The sequence below is a fragment of the Enhydra lutris genome, unplaced genomic scaffold, assembly GCF_002288905.1.
Source record: "Enhydra lutris kenyoni isolate GAN:26980312 unplaced genomic scaffold, ASM228890v2 scaffoldscaffold66, whole genome shotgun sequence".
Taxonomy (NCBI): Eukaryota; Metazoa; Chordata; class Mammalia; order Carnivora; family Mustelidae; genus Enhydra; species Enhydra lutris.
Window position 1 is genome coordinate 6,803,088 of NW_019154150.1, and position 17,928 is coordinate 6,821,015.

The 17,928-nt window shown below is 41.7% G+C and overlaps 1 protein-coding gene across 1 annotated transcript in view; it reads left to right on the forward strand.

Annotated features, from left to right (window-relative positions):
* LOC111159077 (galactosidase beta 1) overlaps positions 1-17,928 on the forward strand; it is a 79,346-nt gene that overhangs the window by 37,227 nt on the left and 24,191 nt on the right. Inside the window, exons 10-11 of the mRNA XM_022521465.1 lie at positions 1,914-2,026; positions 15,777-15,851. Of these exons, the coding sequence (XP_022377173.1) occupies positions 1,914-2,026; positions 15,777-15,851 (188 nt within the window). The remainder of the gene's footprint in view (positions 1-1,913; positions 2,027-15,776; positions 15,852-17,928) is intronic.

Genomic DNA, 17,928 nt, shown 5'->3' on the forward strand with positions numbered 1-17,928 from the left:
GTGAGTTACATCGTTCAATTCAACTTGGTAACCACTGATTGAGCTCAGGGCAAGTCAATGAGGCCACACCCACCTCCAATGTTCAGGAAGCTAGTGTGGTGCCATGAATATGTGCATAGGAACTGGGGGCCCAGGGTGGGGGGGGGCAAGGTGACTGCCACATTAGAGCTAGAGGAGGGGCCACCAAAGGGGTGAGCTCCTTGCAACAAGGGATGTGGTTTTATTTTCCTTTGCATCTCACAGCAAAGGATGTGCTTTAATGTATGTATCCCCACAGGCCGGTGGGCCTGTTGGCAGGCCGCTGCCTCTGATAATACAAAAGATGGGAAAGGTCATAGAACTGGGTCAGTTCAGTTGCCTGAGTGGTCCAGGTCCTCCAGAAGGGTGGATTTTTCACAAAGAACTGATGAAACCATGAGCTGATCGTCAGCCTAGCTCATCTGTCAGCTTCCCCACCAGTAGGCTCACCCAAGGCAGCTCCATCATTTGTGGGCTGGAGGATTGGTCAAAGGAACTTACTACTAAATCATAGGTGAACGATCAGATTTTGTGCCTCATTTGCTTAAAAATTAGCTTGGCTCTAAGATGATCCGAAAGCAGCTTTATTCTCATACCCTTGTGTTGTCAAATGCTCTCTGGAGTAGAAGAGAAAGGGCTGGCCCAGAGCCTTGGTGGTCCGCGGAGGGCAGCATCAGCATCACCTGGGCGTCTATTAGGAATGCAGAGTCCCAGGTCCACCACAGACTTACCAACTCAGAATCTCAGGTGGGGTGGGGCTCAGGAATCTGGACAAGCTCTCTGTGTGGCATGGGTGAGTTTTCTAATAGGAGCAGAGGATCACTGCCCATTGTTGGACCCAATCTCCTACCTGTGAACGTCTGTGACAAGGGGAGGAGCGTCTGCTCGAGACTCTGCTGCTGGAACGATAATTGCCAAGCCATCTACTTTTCTTGTCTTTTTCGGCATTAGTTCTCAGGCTCTGTTGTGGGTTTCATCTCCTGGGAGACAGACTGAGGGTGCCCAGCAGGAGGTTTATTGGGGCGCAATCCCAGGAGCAGCACCTTTCGAGAGTGTGGGTGGCAGACGTGGGCAGAGGAAGATGTTGAGCAATGAGCTCTGAAGGTGGCTCAGCTGGTTCTAGAGGGAGCTCTGCAGCTTGGACAGACAGGACCTAGGTTTTGCAGCACCCCCTTGGCCAGTCATTGGGTATGGGCTCTCCCCGGAGGGCCATAACCTAGGCAAGGCCACAGGCAAGGCCTATGAACAGAGGGACACATCTGAGAGCCAGCAGCAGCTAAACCTCCCAGCAGCTGGGGCCGTGAGGGCTTGACTTGCTCCTGAAGGGGATATGAGAGGACACCACAGCACCTCTGACTGCAGACGTTACAAAGACCTTAGGGTTCCATTTGAATCTGGGGACCGATGTGTGTCTCAGTCATCTCCTACTTTGTGTGTTCTGATAACCCCTCGGTTGTGTTCAGCTAATCCTTGGTCCGAGGGCATGGAAAAGATCTCAGACTTTGGGGTTATCAGTGAGAGGTATGGGTCATGCCAGAAGCCCTGCCACTCCTAGTTGTGAGACATGGAGCTGGGTTCAGGGAGACCTTCAGCTTCCCTGCTGGTTCAAGGGTGGTGATACCCGCTGGGATCTCTGCTAACAGCTCTGGCTGAGAGAATGGGTGGGGACAGGGCCTTGTAGACTCTCAGGTGCTTTGGTGAGGGCCACATGCAGGAAGAAATGCCATTTCTCTAAACCCTGATAACTCAGGCCCCTCTCTATTGCTTGATAGTTGGTTTTTAATGTGTCCTTTATTTTCTCTCTCCACGGCCCTGAGCCCGTAAATCCCAAAGAGCTTGTCCCGGGGGAAAGCCTAGTAATTAGCTGGTAACTAGCGGCTGTTTTTGTCTTCTAGGAGCCAACATGCCCTACAAAGCGCAGCCCACCAGCTACGACTATGACGCCCCACTGAGCGAGGCAGGGGACCTCACTGAGAAGTATTTTGCTCTGCGAGACGTCATTCGGAAGGTGGGTGCTTGGTGCGGGCTTGCTGTGGGCTGGTCTGGGACCAAACCTGCTTTGGACCAGGCTGGTGACTGCCTGGTGTTTAAAAGGGCCTATGAAGGGAGGCCTCAGATGGATTTGGTCTTGAGTCTTGGCCTCTATCTGATTCAGAGTCAGCCTGTGGGCGCATTCCTCCTGTTCATTGTAAAACCGGAACAATAGCGCCTCCGTTAGTTATCGGGATTAAAAGAACGGCTGTCGGGGCGCCTGAGTGGCTCAGTGGGTTAAGCCGCTGCCTTCGGCTCGGGTCGTGATCTCAGGGTCCTGGGATTGAGTCCCGCATCGGGCTCTCTGCTCAGCAGGGAGCCTGCTTCCCTCTCTCTCTCTCTCCCTCCCTCTGCCTGCCTCTCTGCCTACTTGTGATCTCTGACTGTCAAATAAATAAATAAAATCTTAAAAAAAAAAAAAAAAAAAAAAGAAGGGCCGTTGGGCATCCAGGATGGGCCCGGCATGTCTGTTGTGCACCAGGCAGGAGCCATTGCAGTTACCTGTACTGAAGGTGGGAAGGTGCGTGTCCACACACAGAGCTGAGGCATGCCGGAGAGCAAATCCGGGCTTTTGTGAGGCGCCGTGCAAAGGGGAGCTGTCAGCAATACTTCACTTTTTTCATTTGGGGCAAGTCATTTGCTGCTTCCTTTCGGCCTGCAAGCTCAACTGCTCAGTCCCACTAACGGTGACCTTTTGAGGCATCCAAAGCACCCAGGTGGGGTTTCCTGTCTCTGCGGTGGGTGAAAAAAAAAAAGAAAAAAAGAAAAACCCACAATTTTTCTGCTCAGTCACCTGAGTTTTGAAGTTAAAAAACAAAGGTTTTCTGCCTATAAATGGTATGGACTTTTGTTTTAAGTATGCCTTGGTCTCAATTTAAGACTAAGTATTAAAAATGATATTAAGGAGGACATGGATTGCAGGGAGCAATCCATGTGTTATATGCAAATAGTGAATCACGGAACACTACATCAAAAACTGAAGATATACTGTATGGGGACTAACATCATAATCATAAAAAAATTATACGATGAAATATTTTAAGCATATTGAAAAATATGATCAATATGTAACTACTCATAGAATTTGTCCATTTCATCTGGATTTTCAGATTTGCGGTTGAAATGTTGTGCACGCTAATTTTTACCATGGCTTTTGTTTCTGCACAATTTAGAGCGATGACTCCCAAATTCTCTCTTGTATGTTTGTTCTGTTTCAAGGCTCACTGTTCCTATCTTTGGTGTTTCCTTCCTTTATCTGAAACTTTGTAACCCAGCCTTTCTTCTTCCCTCCTGTAGATATTTAACGTTATGTGTTTCTTTCAAGTACCTCTGTAGCTCCAATTCCTGTGTTGATATCTAGTATATTTATTATAATTTGCTTCTAAAAATGCCTATTTGGATTACTCTTTGGACCTGGAAATGTTCAGAAGTAGTTCAAAAGTAGCAATTATTAAATATAAGTATTTTTTCTGGTTCACTGGTTTCTAACATATGTGCATTCTCAATAGAGAATGTGGTCTGTATGATACCAATCCCTTGAACCCAGTCCTAGAGCCTGGCGAGTGTCAAACTGAATCAATATTCCATGCATTCTTGCAAAGACTGTATGTTTTATAATTGTTGGATAGAATCTATGTATGTGTTCCTTAGATTGAGTTTATTCATAGTGCTGTTGATATCTTTAATGTCCTTCCTGGCTTTTTGTCCATTTAGTCTATGATTTATTGAAAGAATTGTGTTACATATTTCTCTTTATACTTGTATCAGTTTTGATTTATTTTTTTTTTTTAAGGTTTTATTTATTTATTTGAGCGAGCACAAGCAGGTTGGTGGGCAGAGGGAGAGGGAGTCCAACATGGGGCTCAATCCCAGGGCCCCAAGATCATGACCTGAATCAAAGACAAACACTTAGCCGACTGAGCCACCCAGGAGCCCCTAGTTGTGTCAGTTTTGAAGCCATGTTATTAGGTATGCAAACTGAGAATTAAATTCTTCAGTATCATTTATTTAGTATCATTATGTGGTAACCCTGTATCTCTGATAACGCCTTTTGTCTTTAAGTCTTTTTTGTCTGATACTAATAAAGTTTACCTGCATTCTTTTGGTTAATATTTACCTGGTGTATCTTTCACAAGACTTTAATTTCAATCTTTTTTTTTAAGATTTTATTTATTTATTTGTCTGGGTTGGGGGAGCAGCAGGCAGAGGGAGAAGCAGGCTCCCTACTGAGCAAGGAGCCCGATATGGGACTCGATCCCAGGACCCCAGGATCATGACTTGAGCTAACGGCTGATGTTTAATCAACTGAGACACCCAAGGGTCCTGAATTTCAGTCTTTCAGTATCTTTTTTTTTTTTTAACATGTCCCTCATTAACAAGAGATAACTGGAATTTTGAAAAATTTAATTTGAGCACTTTTGTTTTTTAACTGGTGCATCTATTCATTCTCATTCATTATGATTCTTGATACACATTGATTATTTTCAACTGTCTTATTTTATAATAATCTATTTTTCTACCTTTTCCATTTTGTCTTCTCTTGATTACTTTCTGAGTCTTTTTTTTTTTTTCCTTATTTTATCCCTCACTCATGCCCAGCATCCTCCTCCCAGTTTGGAAGTTATTCACTATATTTCTGTTCTTTTAGTGGTTACCTACTAAAGTGTAAAATATGTACCCCCACCTCCCAAAAGCACAACTCATAAGTATCCCACTCAGTGAATTTATATAAGGTGGACACACCCCTGTAACCAACACATAGCGCCCCAGAGGCCATGCTCATGCTCCTCTCTAGTCATGAACCTTCCATCCCCAGAGCCAACCACTACCCTGACCTCTGTCACCATAGGTTAGTTTTGCCTCTTTTTTTTGACTTTATGTAAATGGGTTCATACAGTATGCCCGCCTTTATGTCTGACTCTCAAAACACTTTAACATTCAGTTTTAGCTTATAATAATTTAAAAAACTAATCAGTACAACCATCCAACCAAAACTTTATCTCATATTAACCCCAGTTACATCCCTCCTGACTTATATGTTACTAATGTCATGCAGTTTAATTCTCTTGGGTTTAGAGTTCATATATTTCAGTTCTTTCTTGAAAAAACCCTGGAAGGCATTATTATAATTATTTCAGACACCAATTGACCTGACCCACGTTGTTTATTTATTCAGAAGTAATTCCACAATTATTTAGCAAGTTCCCTCTATATCCCAGGCATGGTTTTAGCCACTCATTATATATGACCCCTCCTTGCGGGTGAAGCAGAAGTGAAGACTTTAAGGTGGTAGGACAGCCATGTGGGACGTCCAGGGTGAGAGTTCAAGCAGAATGTCACCAGTAGGAGGGTGGGCATGCACCTGGCATTTTAAAGAACCAGCAAGGAGGCCAGTGTGGCTGGAGCCTAGTGAGCCAAGGGGAGAGTGGTAGGAGATGAGGTCAGAGACATAGCAGGGAACTGGTCCCCTAGGGCCTTATTGGCTGTTGGAGGATTTTGGCTTTGACTCTGAGTGAAATGGAGAGACACTGTAGAGCTGAACAGAGTCGTTAAAGGATTGCTCAGGCTGCTATGTGGAGACTAGACTCTGGGAGGCAAGACAAGGATAGAACAGGAAAATCAAAGGTTTTTGCAGCCATTTAGGTGAGACGGGATTGGACCAGTTCAAAGATAGCTGTAGAAAACTTTCTCGAAATGGAATGGGTCGATGTTGCTTGCCTCTGACATTCTGATTGATACTACTAAATGGCCCTTCAATAAAATTGTACTTCCCCACACGTTTACCAATACTGTGAATTATCAGGCTTTTTGACCTTGCCATTTGATAGGTATAAAATATCATTTTAAAAGAAAGCACTGAATTTCTTTAGTGATGAGTACTAGAGTTGTACACTGTTTCATGCATAAATTGTCCATCCATGTTTCCTTTTCTGTGAACTACTTATGCTGATTCTTTCACAATTTCTCTGTTTGCCTGTTTGTCTTCTGTGTAATTTGCAAGAGTTCTGTTATTGTGGCATTTTTAACAGTTTGGGGGTTTCTTCATCTTTTTTTTTTCCTGTAAAAAACAATCCTGAATTTTTACCTCGTGAAATCTACCCCCTTCTCTCTTTCATGGCTGCTTCCCTAGACTAGTAGTGTAAATAAATTCCTGTGGAGCACTTAAAATTTTTGTGATTTCATATTTTAGTGGAAATATTGATGTATATGGAATTGCTGTTTTTGCTGTTGGGAGTGAGGTAGGGATTTAACTTTATTCTTCTCTTAGATTATCAGAGACCATTAACTGTCTCCAGGTCTGTTTTGCTCCCTGATCTCTTTCCACTGTAAATCATCACCACTATATTCTCTCCTTAATAGATAGGTGACATTATCACCAGGAACATTAATGCTGTTGCATACACTCTGTTGAGGAACGTGAAGAAAGTGATGTATTCCGATATGCATTTCAGAAAGGGTGTTGGATAAGGCAACAAAAATGAATGTGTATTTATTGTTTTTAGTAATCTCTACACCCAACAGGGGGCTCAAACTCACAACCCCAAGATGAAGAGTCTTATGCTCCATTAATTGAGCCAGCTAGGCACCCCAAATGTGTATTTAAATGAGTAAGAAAAATCATTACAAATTTAAAACTTTAAAGTTTAAAATAATCACAAACATCACAAAACTTAAAAAAAACACATTTTGGATTTATTAACTATTTAAAATATAACTGCTATCCTTCTTTCCTTACATTCTTTTGGCTGCATGCTATTTTTTGTCTCTGTTATGTTTGTAATCTTTTCCTCTAGAGAGAATGGAAATCTTTCTCTTCAGCGTGGCTGATTGAACTTTGTCTTCTAATCTGTACTGAAAGTTTAGAAAACAGAAAATTTCACATTTTGTTACTGATAATGTTATATAAATGTTTAGGATTATTAACAAATTTGGGGGACTCTCCAGTTCCTTCCTACATGAGCTACAGTATTTGGAGGAAATTGCTGCAGACAGGCTCTGGCCCTATACATTTGAAACCCTGTGTCTCCTCCAGAACCCCCATACTTCTGAGGCTGGGTGCCTCAGGGCACCATCGAGTGATATGCAAGTGAGTCAGCATATTGGGTATTAGGAATAATCTGTTACTGGTAAGTTACCTATCCACGGAAGTGACAGTGAACTGTGTAGATATATTTTACACCCAAATTAAATAAATCTCCACCTCAGCTCTCCTTTGAATTCCAGAAATGCTTTAGCAGGGTCTCCTGACATAAAAGGGTTATGCGACACAGAGAAGCTGGAGCAAAAGGAGACAAGGGTCTTAGCCTGTTGTGGTTAAATTATATTACTTCTGCAGATTTTATAAACACCTATGACCATGTGAGCACACTGCCAGGATCCTCCCTGCAGACATTTCTGGAGGCAGAAGATGAGCTAGAAGGCTGTTGCCATAACCTAGGAATGACATGGTGGCAGGAGCAGCAGGGATTGGAGAGGAAGTCTCTAGATTTGAACAGTGTTAAGGAGGTAAAATTGATAAGATTCAGCAATTGAACACCTGCAGGTGTGAGAAAGTATGAGAAGTCATTGATTTGTTACAGGTTACAGGTTACAGCTTTGGTTGGATAACTGGATGGGTATTACAGGCAGCAGCCACTATAGAGAATTGCAGACAAGGCACAGGCTGGGAAGGGGGAGGGGGAAACAACTTCTGTTCTGGGCTTATGCAGCTCCAGATGCTTCCGGGGACATCCAGGTGGAGGTGTCTATCCAGCAAGTCTCTCTCTTAAGAGGGAGAAACTCCGGAAGAAGTCATTAGGACACAGTCCTCAGTGGAAGTAGAGGCTGACGTCCAGGAGAGGTTGGGATTGCCCATGGAGAGCTCAGTAAGAAGGACAGGGCCAAGCAAAGGCAAACCCAGGGGATTCCAAGCGTTTAACCAGTGAGCATAGTAAGATGAACCCATGAAGGAGACAATCTTCAGAAAGCTTTCCCTCTTCTCTTCTTTTAGGTTTGGAAGAGAGAAATTAACTACTTTAAAAGTGGGCTCTTTCTTAGGAGACTTTGTAGATGTTCACTTGGGTGGTTTGTTAAATGATATTCAAAATATTTACTTGCATTGAGGAAAAGAATAGGATCATAAATACCCCCATATATAGCTCTTCCTGTCTCTTCCTTCAGCAGAGACTTAAAAAGTAGAATGGGTCTCTTTTTTATATCTATTTCAAGAGCAAGTTGGGTGTCAGTGGACAATATCTTCCACTAACATGGATGCCCGGGGATAATTTCCCATCAGGCTGCGCAGACCTGTGCTCAGTAATAAAAGGCTCCAGGTGGCCCTTTGCATATGATTCTTTAAGGTATGACAAAGCTCATGACATTTGCATTTTCTAAGGTATTCTCTTTGGTGTGGGTAAAACTCAACCAGACATGGTTAACACTTTGACCTCGAGGATGAACCATGAGATGTTGGGCTGCAGCCTCCTCCTCCCTACCAATCCCTGCGAGGGGCCTTACTCAGTGGTGAGTTTATTTTTGTATGCTTTTGAATGAGTTTAAGACCCATTTTTGAGGAGTTTTGTTACACTTCTTTATAGGGATTCTATTAAAGATAAAAATCCAGATGGCTTTTTGGAGATAGGTCATTTTACAGAAATTAATCAAGCTATATGTTGAGGACCTTGATAATTGGAGCAAATCTTAGGATTCCTTGAGATGGGCATTGGGGCTGGGTGGGGACTCAGAATGCTAAAATGACCACAGTGACTTTTAGTACTTCAAAGCTAAATGAAGGGTAGTCTGGGTGACCCACTCGGATAAGCATTTACCTCTTGATCTCAGCTCAGGTCATAATCTCAGGGCTGTGAGATTGAGCCCCATATCAAGCTCCGTGCTTAGCGTTGAGTCTGCTTGAGATCCTCTCCCTCACCCTCTACCCCTTCCCCCTGCTCACACAATCAATCAATCAATCAATCTTCCAAAAAAAGAAAACTTAATGAAGTTTGAAACTTGACCAAGGACCAGTCTACACTGGCTGATTGATTGTCCTTGTTTCATGGATGGAATGATATTAGCTCAGTGAGTAGACACAAGCTGTCTCTTACTGATCTGATCCATGGTGCTGGTGGAAACATGGTGTTTTATGACTGACAATTAAGGATGACAAAATGAACATTACATAACAAATGGCAGATTTTTAAAGCATTGCCTACACTCTTGTGGCTCTAGTCTTTTCCTTTCCTACAGACTTGGGTTTTCTAGTCTGTCTTCCGGTCATTTCTCTAAAATGCTGATCTGATCAGGATGCCTTCCATGACTTGGCCCCCTATTACCCTCAAGCTTCATTTTTCAGTTCTCCCCTTCTTCTACCTTTCAGATGGAGGCATAATACTCCATTGTATATATGGATCATATCCATTCATCTTTTGAAGGGCATCTTGGTTCTTTCCAGCATTTGGCAACTGTGGCCACTGCTGCTATAAATATTGGGGTAGCGATGGCCCTTCTTTTAACTACATCTGTATCTTTGAGGTAAATGCCCAGTAGTGCAATTGTAGGGTCATAGGGAAGCTCTATTTTTCATTTCTTAAGGAATCTCCACACTGTTTTCTAAAGTGGCTGTACCAACTTATATTCCCACCAACAGTGAAAGAGGGTTCCCCTTTCTCCACATCCTCTCCAATACATGTTGTTTACTGTCTTGTTAATTTTGGCTATTCTAACTGGTTTAAAATGACATCTCAGTGTGGTTTAATTTGAATCTCCCTGATGGCTAACGATGATGAACACTATATATTTTTTAGAGATTTTATTTATTTATTTGAGAGAGAATAAGAGAGTGTGCACAAGCCAGGGGAAAGGGCAGAGGGAGAGGTACAAGCAGACTCCCCACTGAGCAGGGATCCCAACGAAGGGCTTGATCCCAGGACTCTGCGATGATGACCTGAACCAAAGGCAGATGCTTAACCGACTGAACCACCCAAGTGCCCCTTGGTATACACTAAATTAAGGTTCATATAAAATGCTCCTATCATGTAACCTCGTAACTCCTCACTTGGGCCTTTATTAAAAAGATTTTTTTAGGGGTTCCAGGGTGGCTCAGTCGGTTGAACGTCTGCCTTTGGCTAGGGTCATGATCCGTTGGTCCTGGGATTGAGCCCCACATTGGGCTACCTGCTCAGTGGGGAGCCTGCTTCTCCCTCTCCCTCTGCTGCTTCCCCTGCTTGTGTTCTCTTTCTCTCTCTGTAAAATCATTTAAATAAAATCTTTAAAAAAAAAAAAGTATTTTGGGGGGGCGCCTGGGTGGTTCAGTGGGTTAAGCTTCTGCCTTCGGCTCAGGTCATGATCCCAGGGTCCTGGGATCGAGTCCCACATCGGGCTCTCTGCTCAGCAGGGAGCCTGCTTCCCCCTCTTTTTCTGCCTGACTCTTTGCCTACTTGTGATCTCTCTCTTTGTCAAATAAATAAATGAAATCTTTAAAAATATATATGTATTTTGATTGCTGACATTTCTTTTTTTTTTTTTAAGATTTATTTATTGATTTGAGTGAGAGAGCATAAGCAAGGGGAACGGCAAAGGGACAGAGAGAAGCAGACTCCCCACTGAGCAGAGACTTAATCCCAAGACCTGGGGATCATGGCCCAAGCTGAAGGCAGATACTTAACCAACTGAGCCACCTAGGTGCCCCAAAAGGATTTTTTTAAACCAAGATAATACTGTAAACATAAAGTTGTTCATTGCAGTGTTATTTGTAATATCAAAAATTGGAAATTATTTAACTCCTAATACTGAAAGGATGTCATATCCATTTGAATATAATATGCAATAAATAAAATTATTGTCAGTATTTGGTCATGCCAGAAGTACTTTTGGTAAGTAGCAGTAAAAAATTGCTACTATTTCTAACCTTACGTGGTATATATGCATAAGGGGAGGGCCAGGAGGAAAAGTGAAAGAGAAAAGTTTCTGTGGGTTGTTTTTGTTTTTGGAATTATGTTTAGTTAATAGAAGACACTTTCTATTGTACTGTTGTTGTACAATAAAGGAAGTCAGATGGAACTGTAGAAACACAACTTAGAGTCAGGAACCCAGCTCACTCCTTTACCCTCTTGATAATCTTGAGCAAGTTCCTTAGTCTCGCCTCTAAAAACGAAATACAATACTGGCTATGAAGGCCTTTGTGAGTGGCAAATGAGATGACAAAACTCCAGAGAAGCACTCCATCACTGTGAATGAGGTTAATGGTGAATGGAGGTGAATAGGTGAAGGGAGGTTAAAGAAGGATGTCCGTATAGTGAGTTTTTCTTCCAATATGGTAGTCCTTGTTAGACTGGACTCTACTTTGACTTTCTAAGTTAGATATGACGTGGTCACTGCTTTGTGCACGTGAATAGGGAACTTTGGAAAACAAATCAGAGTACTCTCAGGTCCCCTCTGTGAATTTGTGTTTTCTGCTTCTCTTGACCGGAAGGTGAGGTGGAGGAGGAAGAAATGGGTAAACGGCCAAAGGAGAATGAATGCGTTCTAGGACTGTAGGGAAGACTGGAAGAGAGTTCACATTTTGTCTGTCTGGGATCAACAGTAATAACTCCTTGGCCTTGCATTCATTTTAATACAAATCATGAAGATCATTGTAATGTACTCTTTGAAAAATTTCACAGAAGTATTGATTCATAGAGTATTAGAAATATAAAGGACTTCTAGTTCAAATGGCTGACTGACCACATACTAATCTCTTCTGCCTTTCAAATGTTATTAAATGATTAAAAAAAAAAAAGACTTTTTCTTTCTTTTTTTTTTTTAAATGAAACCAACAAGGGTGCCTGGGTGGCTTAAGTGTCTGCCTTCAGCTTAGGTCATGATCTCAGGGTCCTGGATTGAGCCCCTGCTCAGTAGGGAGTCTGCTTCTCCCACTACCCTTCCCCCATGCTCATGCTCTCTCTCTCTCTCTCACTCTCTATATCTCAAATAAATAAGTAAAATCTTTAAAGTGAAGCCAACAAGAAGGAAGCTATCTATGCATGAGAGATTTTAGAAACTTTCTGGAAACAAAAATAGGTGGAGGGGGCTGAGGAAGTAGCATGAGGAACTCTAGGTTTCCAGTGAGTGTGAGAGAGGGTTATAGAAACAGGTAATGAACCCCGGAGAGGGCACCTGGGTGGCTCAGTTGGTTAAGCAACTGCCTTCGGCTCAGGTCACGATCCCAGAGTCCTGGAATCGAGTTCCGCATCAGGCTCCCAGCCCTACAGGGAGTCTGCTTCTCCCTCTGACCTACTCCCCTCTCTTGCTCTCTCTCAAATAAATAAATAAAATCTTTAAAAAAAGAAAAAAAAAAAAAAAAAAGAACCCCAGAGCCCAGGATCCTAGAAGTGCAGGTGTGTCAAGAGACAGAATGAAACAGCTAAAACTAAGAAGGCTAATTTCCCATCAGGTCCTCCACTCTTCCACCCCTCTTTCAAACAGACTATCAGGGAAGTATCTTTTTAACAGTCAAAAAATCAGAATTTTTATTTTTATTTTTTTATTTTTTATTTTTTTTAAAGATTTTATTTATTTATTTGACAGAGAGAGATCACAAGTAGGCAGAGAGGCAGGCAGAGAGAGAGGAAGGGAAGCAGGCTTCCTGCTGAGCAGCAAGCCCGATGCGGGACTCGATCCCAGGACCCTGGGATCATGACCTGAGCCGAAGGCAGCGGCTTAACCCACTGAGCCACCCAGGCGCCCAAAAAATCAGAATTTTTAAAAAAAAGTGCAGCCTGAGAGCAAAAACCCTACATATTATATCTGACTCCCAAATCATCCTAAAACAGAGTTCCCCACTGGACAGTGCTTGCTTCTGCACATAGGGCAGGACTGGCATAGAGAGGGTAGTTATGCAAGTGCTGGTGCATTCATTTGCATTACCATTAAATGTGTTGGGACAGCCAAGGGTGGCCAAATGTTTGAGGACATCCATAAAAACTGTAAAGGGAAAGAGAAAGACCAAAATGAAATAAACAGAAAAATAACATAAAGGTAACAGAAGGCTCAGGGACAGGAATGAAAGATCTTAAGCTAAACAAAACAGATCCTCTCAAATTTATATCTTTCAGAGACATATGAAAAGATGTTTCCACAATATAAGAATGTGATGCTTTGAAAAGCATATTTTTGTTCCCCCAAATAAAAAATAATCTCCTAGAAATTAGAACCAGAAGACAGAGATGGAAAAGTGAAAAGATGAGAGATATAGAGGGACAATCTAGAATGTCTAATTTACCTTTAAGGGAAAAAGATGGAGAAAAAGAAGATATCAAAGAATTTTTTTCTAAAACAGAAAAGGATATTTGAGTTGCCCAGAATAATAAATTTAAAATACATATCCAAACACATCCTTGGAAAAAATTTAAAACAGAGAGAATAAAGCACTTACAAGCTTCTAGGGAGGAAAAAGCCAATCACCTTGAAAGAACAACAAGCTTGGTATGAATCATACTGGATGATACAGGGAAGACACATCTTCCTGTCTGAGGGAAGATGATTTTCTTTTTCTTTTTCTTTTTCTTTTTAATATTTTATTTATTTATTTGACAGAGAGAGAGATCACAAGTAGGCAGAGAGGCAGGCAGAGAGAGAGAGGGGAAGCAGGCTCCCCGCTGAGCAGAGAGCCCGATGCGGGACTCGATCCCAGGACCCTGAGATCATGACCTGAGCCAATTGAGCCACCCAGGTGCCCAGGAAGAGGATTTTCAACATAGAATTCTATAGTCATCCAAATTATCAGCTAAATGTGCCATTTTCAGACATTCAAAGTTTTAAAAATTTTTCCTTTCACATACCAGTACTTGGGAAGTACTTGAGATTGCTCCAGTGAAATGAGGTAGTTATAAGATCCTAGAAACAGAAGCTAAAACCAGGAGAACAATGAAGAGAAGTCCCAGAATGTCAAGCCTAAAGGAGAGTCAGTCCCTCGGAGTAAGAAGACTTGAGAGTTCCAATAGGGAGTTTCCTAGGGGGTAAGAAGTGTTTGAAAAAACTTGATACCATCTTTGGAAGTTTGGAACAACCTATAGAGGTGTTAACCTAAAGGCAGACAGGAAAAAAAGAAATGCAATTAGAAACCCCAGGGGAGGAAAAAAACACAAAAAGCTGAACAAGATAGAACAGGCCATCATGGTATAAAATACTTAATTTTGCGGAGAGTCATGTTTTTATAATTATAATCATGTGAGCATGAGCACTATTGGTTGATTTTGAAGTTAGACTCAAAATACAGGTGAAGGGAAGATGTATGGGTACAGGATAGACTGTTTTAACCTTGACAATATAAAGGTATAGCTGATGGTTTGGGGTGGGAGTAGTGAAGAGAGCTCAGGGAAGGATGCAAATAGCCTTATCTTAAAAGGTATGGATACAAAAATAATCTTAACTGATGGAACTAAGAAATAAAGTTATATTATTTCAAGCTACAAAGGTAACCAGTAGAGAAACTGAAAATGGTGATATAACCAAATTGTCAAGAAAGAGAGATATCCAGAATAGTACAATGGAGCTAAGTTCTCATGTATTAAATCAATGATAATGTTTTAATAGATCAAATAAGAAATCTCAGATAAGTATATTATTTAGAGACCAGAATTGTGAAAATGGAACAACTAAATAAATTTAAAATGGTTTCCTCTGAAGAATAGAGGTAAGAGAATAGTGAGTCAAGGAGACTATTGCTTTTCATTATAACAGTCTCTTATCTTCTTTCTTAAATTACTTTTAAAAAGGGAAACTGAAAGGAAGAAAGGGAGGAAGAGAAGGGAGGCGGAAAGAAATGTAAGGAGCCTGAAAGATCATAATGCAACCTACTTGGAGATGGACACAGACTTTTTTTTTCTTTTTTTTTTTTTTTTAAGATTTTATTTATTTGTCAGAGAGAGAGAGAGAGAGAAAACACAAGCAGAGGGAGTAGCAGGCAGAAGGAGAAGCAGGCTCCCTGCTGAGCAAGGAGCCCGATTCAGGACTCAACCCCAGGACCCTGGGATCATGACCTGAGTCGAAGGGAGACGCTTAACCAACTGAGCCACCCAGGCGTCCCTAGACACAAACTTTTAAGTCCTGGTACTTACATCTTCTGACTCTAATGTAAATGTGTGTGTGTGTGTGTGTGTGTGTGTGTATTTAATATTTAATTTTTATTTTTATTTTAGTTTTTACTTTTTATTTAAGAATAATTTCAGAGTTAAAACCAAAGAGTTTTAAGAATAAAAGTAGTACAAAGAGCACTTGAGTTATCCCACACCCAGATTTACCCATGTCAACATTACACTCTGTTGCTTCATCATTTGCCCCTTACCACCTCCTTGGGTTTTCTAAACCACTGGAGGGTTGCATATGTCATGATCCTTTACCCCTAAATACTTCAGTGTGTGTTTCATAATAGGTAGGAATATGCTCTTATATAAACCACAGGAGATTTTCTTTTCTCCCCCCACCCCACCTCATTTTCTCCCCCTTGTTTTTGCTGTTTCGAAGTCTTTTGTTCTGTAATTATTTGAATGATTCCTGGAGCTTAAAATGCAGGCAAAATACACAGGCACACACTTAGAAGTAAAAACTTTACCCGGCCCTGGTGGAGAAAGTCTTTTGTTCCTTTGCCTTTCCAAGAATTGCTGGCACTATTGTTTGAGTCTTTGAGGCTCCTTTGGAAAAATGAATTGTATCGCTGTGTTTCTGAGGGTTTAACAGCTTTTTATCTTCTCTTTTTCCACTCCGGTTTATAGTTTGAAAAAGTACCAGAAGGTTTTATCCCTCCATCTACACCCAAGTTTGCATATGGAAAAGTTGCTCTGAAGAAGGTAAGAGGGCACATAAACAGATCTGTTGAGAGTGGGGAAGTGGAACTCAGCAGTTGTGAGTGAAAGTGTTACTCTGGGGCTTTGGTTCTATTTTTCTCTGAGTTTGTTTTCTGTGAGACTGCTGGGGTGGGGCGTGAGAGGTGAGAGGGTATGTGTGCAGGTTGACAAGGTGAGCACACGGGGCATGAGCAGGAGGAGATGGGCATTCTTAGACCATGCAGGTCATTTTCGTTCAATGATTAGTCATCCAAAGGAGCTTCAGGAGCCTTTGTGGGAATAACATGGCACCTTGTTATGGCTGGTGAGGCTCCTTTCCATAATTTATTTACTTTTTTTCAGGGGTTCTCAAAAGTCACCAGCATTTTCATAGATCTTTGCACAATTCAGTATCCTCCCCTTCATCTCAAAATCATGTCCTAATTTTTGTGCCCTGTGGTTTATATGGTAAATGAGACATCAAGGGGAAGAGCTAAAAATTAATCATAAATAAGAGACATTTTATTCTAGGAAAGAAAAAGAGGGGAGATTTCGTTTCCTTCTCAGGAGTGACGTAAACCAAAATCAATTTGTTTTGACCATCTTTGTTTTCAGGATTTCCCCTTTTATAATCCCTAACTCCTACATCTGTTAACTCACAAGAAAAAAAAAAAAAAAAAAGAGCAGTTACATATTTCTTAAGAATCTTGATTCTAAACTAGTGTAAGTTTTTATCTTTAACCAAAATGCCAAACATGATTGTATAATTTTTCCGTTCCTAAAGCCCTTTGATAATTATGGTTGGTTGAGCTCTTGTAACATTTTCCACCTAGTGTCAGATACGTGTGTTACATTCTACAAAGACTGTGGTCTGTCTGCCTGATAGGAATCTTTATTTAGTTTAATCAGACTTTAATCACACTTGTAAAGGGAGCACCTTCTACTTTTTCAGTGCTGCTGCTACTTAAGGAAAAAGTTGATTTGTTTTGGAGCTGTGAGAAATTTATTTTTATGCAACAGAAAATAAGTGCAAATATTTAATACAGCAACATTGCAAAACAAAGGGAAACCAACCTTTTTTTTTTAAGATTTTATTTATTTATTTATTATGACAGAGAGATCTCAAGTAGGCAGAGAGGCAGGCAGAGAGAAAGGGGGAAGCAGGCTCCCCGCCGAGCAGACAGCCCAATGCAGGACCCGATCTCAGGACCCCAGGATCATTACCTAAGCCAAAGGCAGAGGCCTTAACCCACTGAGCCATCCAGGCATCCCTGCAAAACCAATCTTAATACCAAAAATGCATTCTGTTTATCATGAAGGAAAATTGTGTAAGCAGAAATTGCTTTTCATTATTAATGAAACATGTACAATTTCAGGTAGCAAGTTAGCATACAACTGAATTAACTTAACGTTGGACATGGTCGTATAGGATAGAACCTTTTACTGTGAGTTGAATTTCTTTAGCTGTCCAAATAGAAAAACATCCACATGAGTAGCTGAATTGATGGAATTGTACTTCAGATTTTGTGTTCCTTGATCGCACACATCAGCAAGGTAAGGTGACCCTGAAAGTGTTTATGAAATTCGCAACCAGTATCACGCTGCAGGAAGTCTGGGTTTTGGAGCCAAACCTAACAGTGAGCCTCTCTGAGAACCTGTTTCCTCATCACTAATGTGGGGACAGCGAGGGCAGCCTCCCTGGGTGGCATGAGCACTCAGTGAGGTGTGTGTGTAGGGTGCTGTCGCCTGGAGTTTAGTAGGCACTCAGTGCTCGGTAGTTGTTACCATCCTTGTTACTGCATCAGAATAAGCTTCTTGGGGTGCAAGAATACACAGCCATTTGGACTGAATATAATAAGTATTTATTGAGTGTATACTATGTGCTGGGTATTGGGGGACACCGTGCCATACAGACCCTGCCCTTATGGAGCTGCCTGTCTGGCAAGGACGGCAAAGGTAAGTGACTAGTCAGTGATGCAGGCATGGAAAATACGCCCCAGACAAGTTCAGAGGAAGGCACAGCCGTGGTGACTTCCCACAGGGTGCTGGGGAAGGCTTTACAGAGGAGGCAGCCTCAGAGCCTTGGTCTTCATTTTAAGGG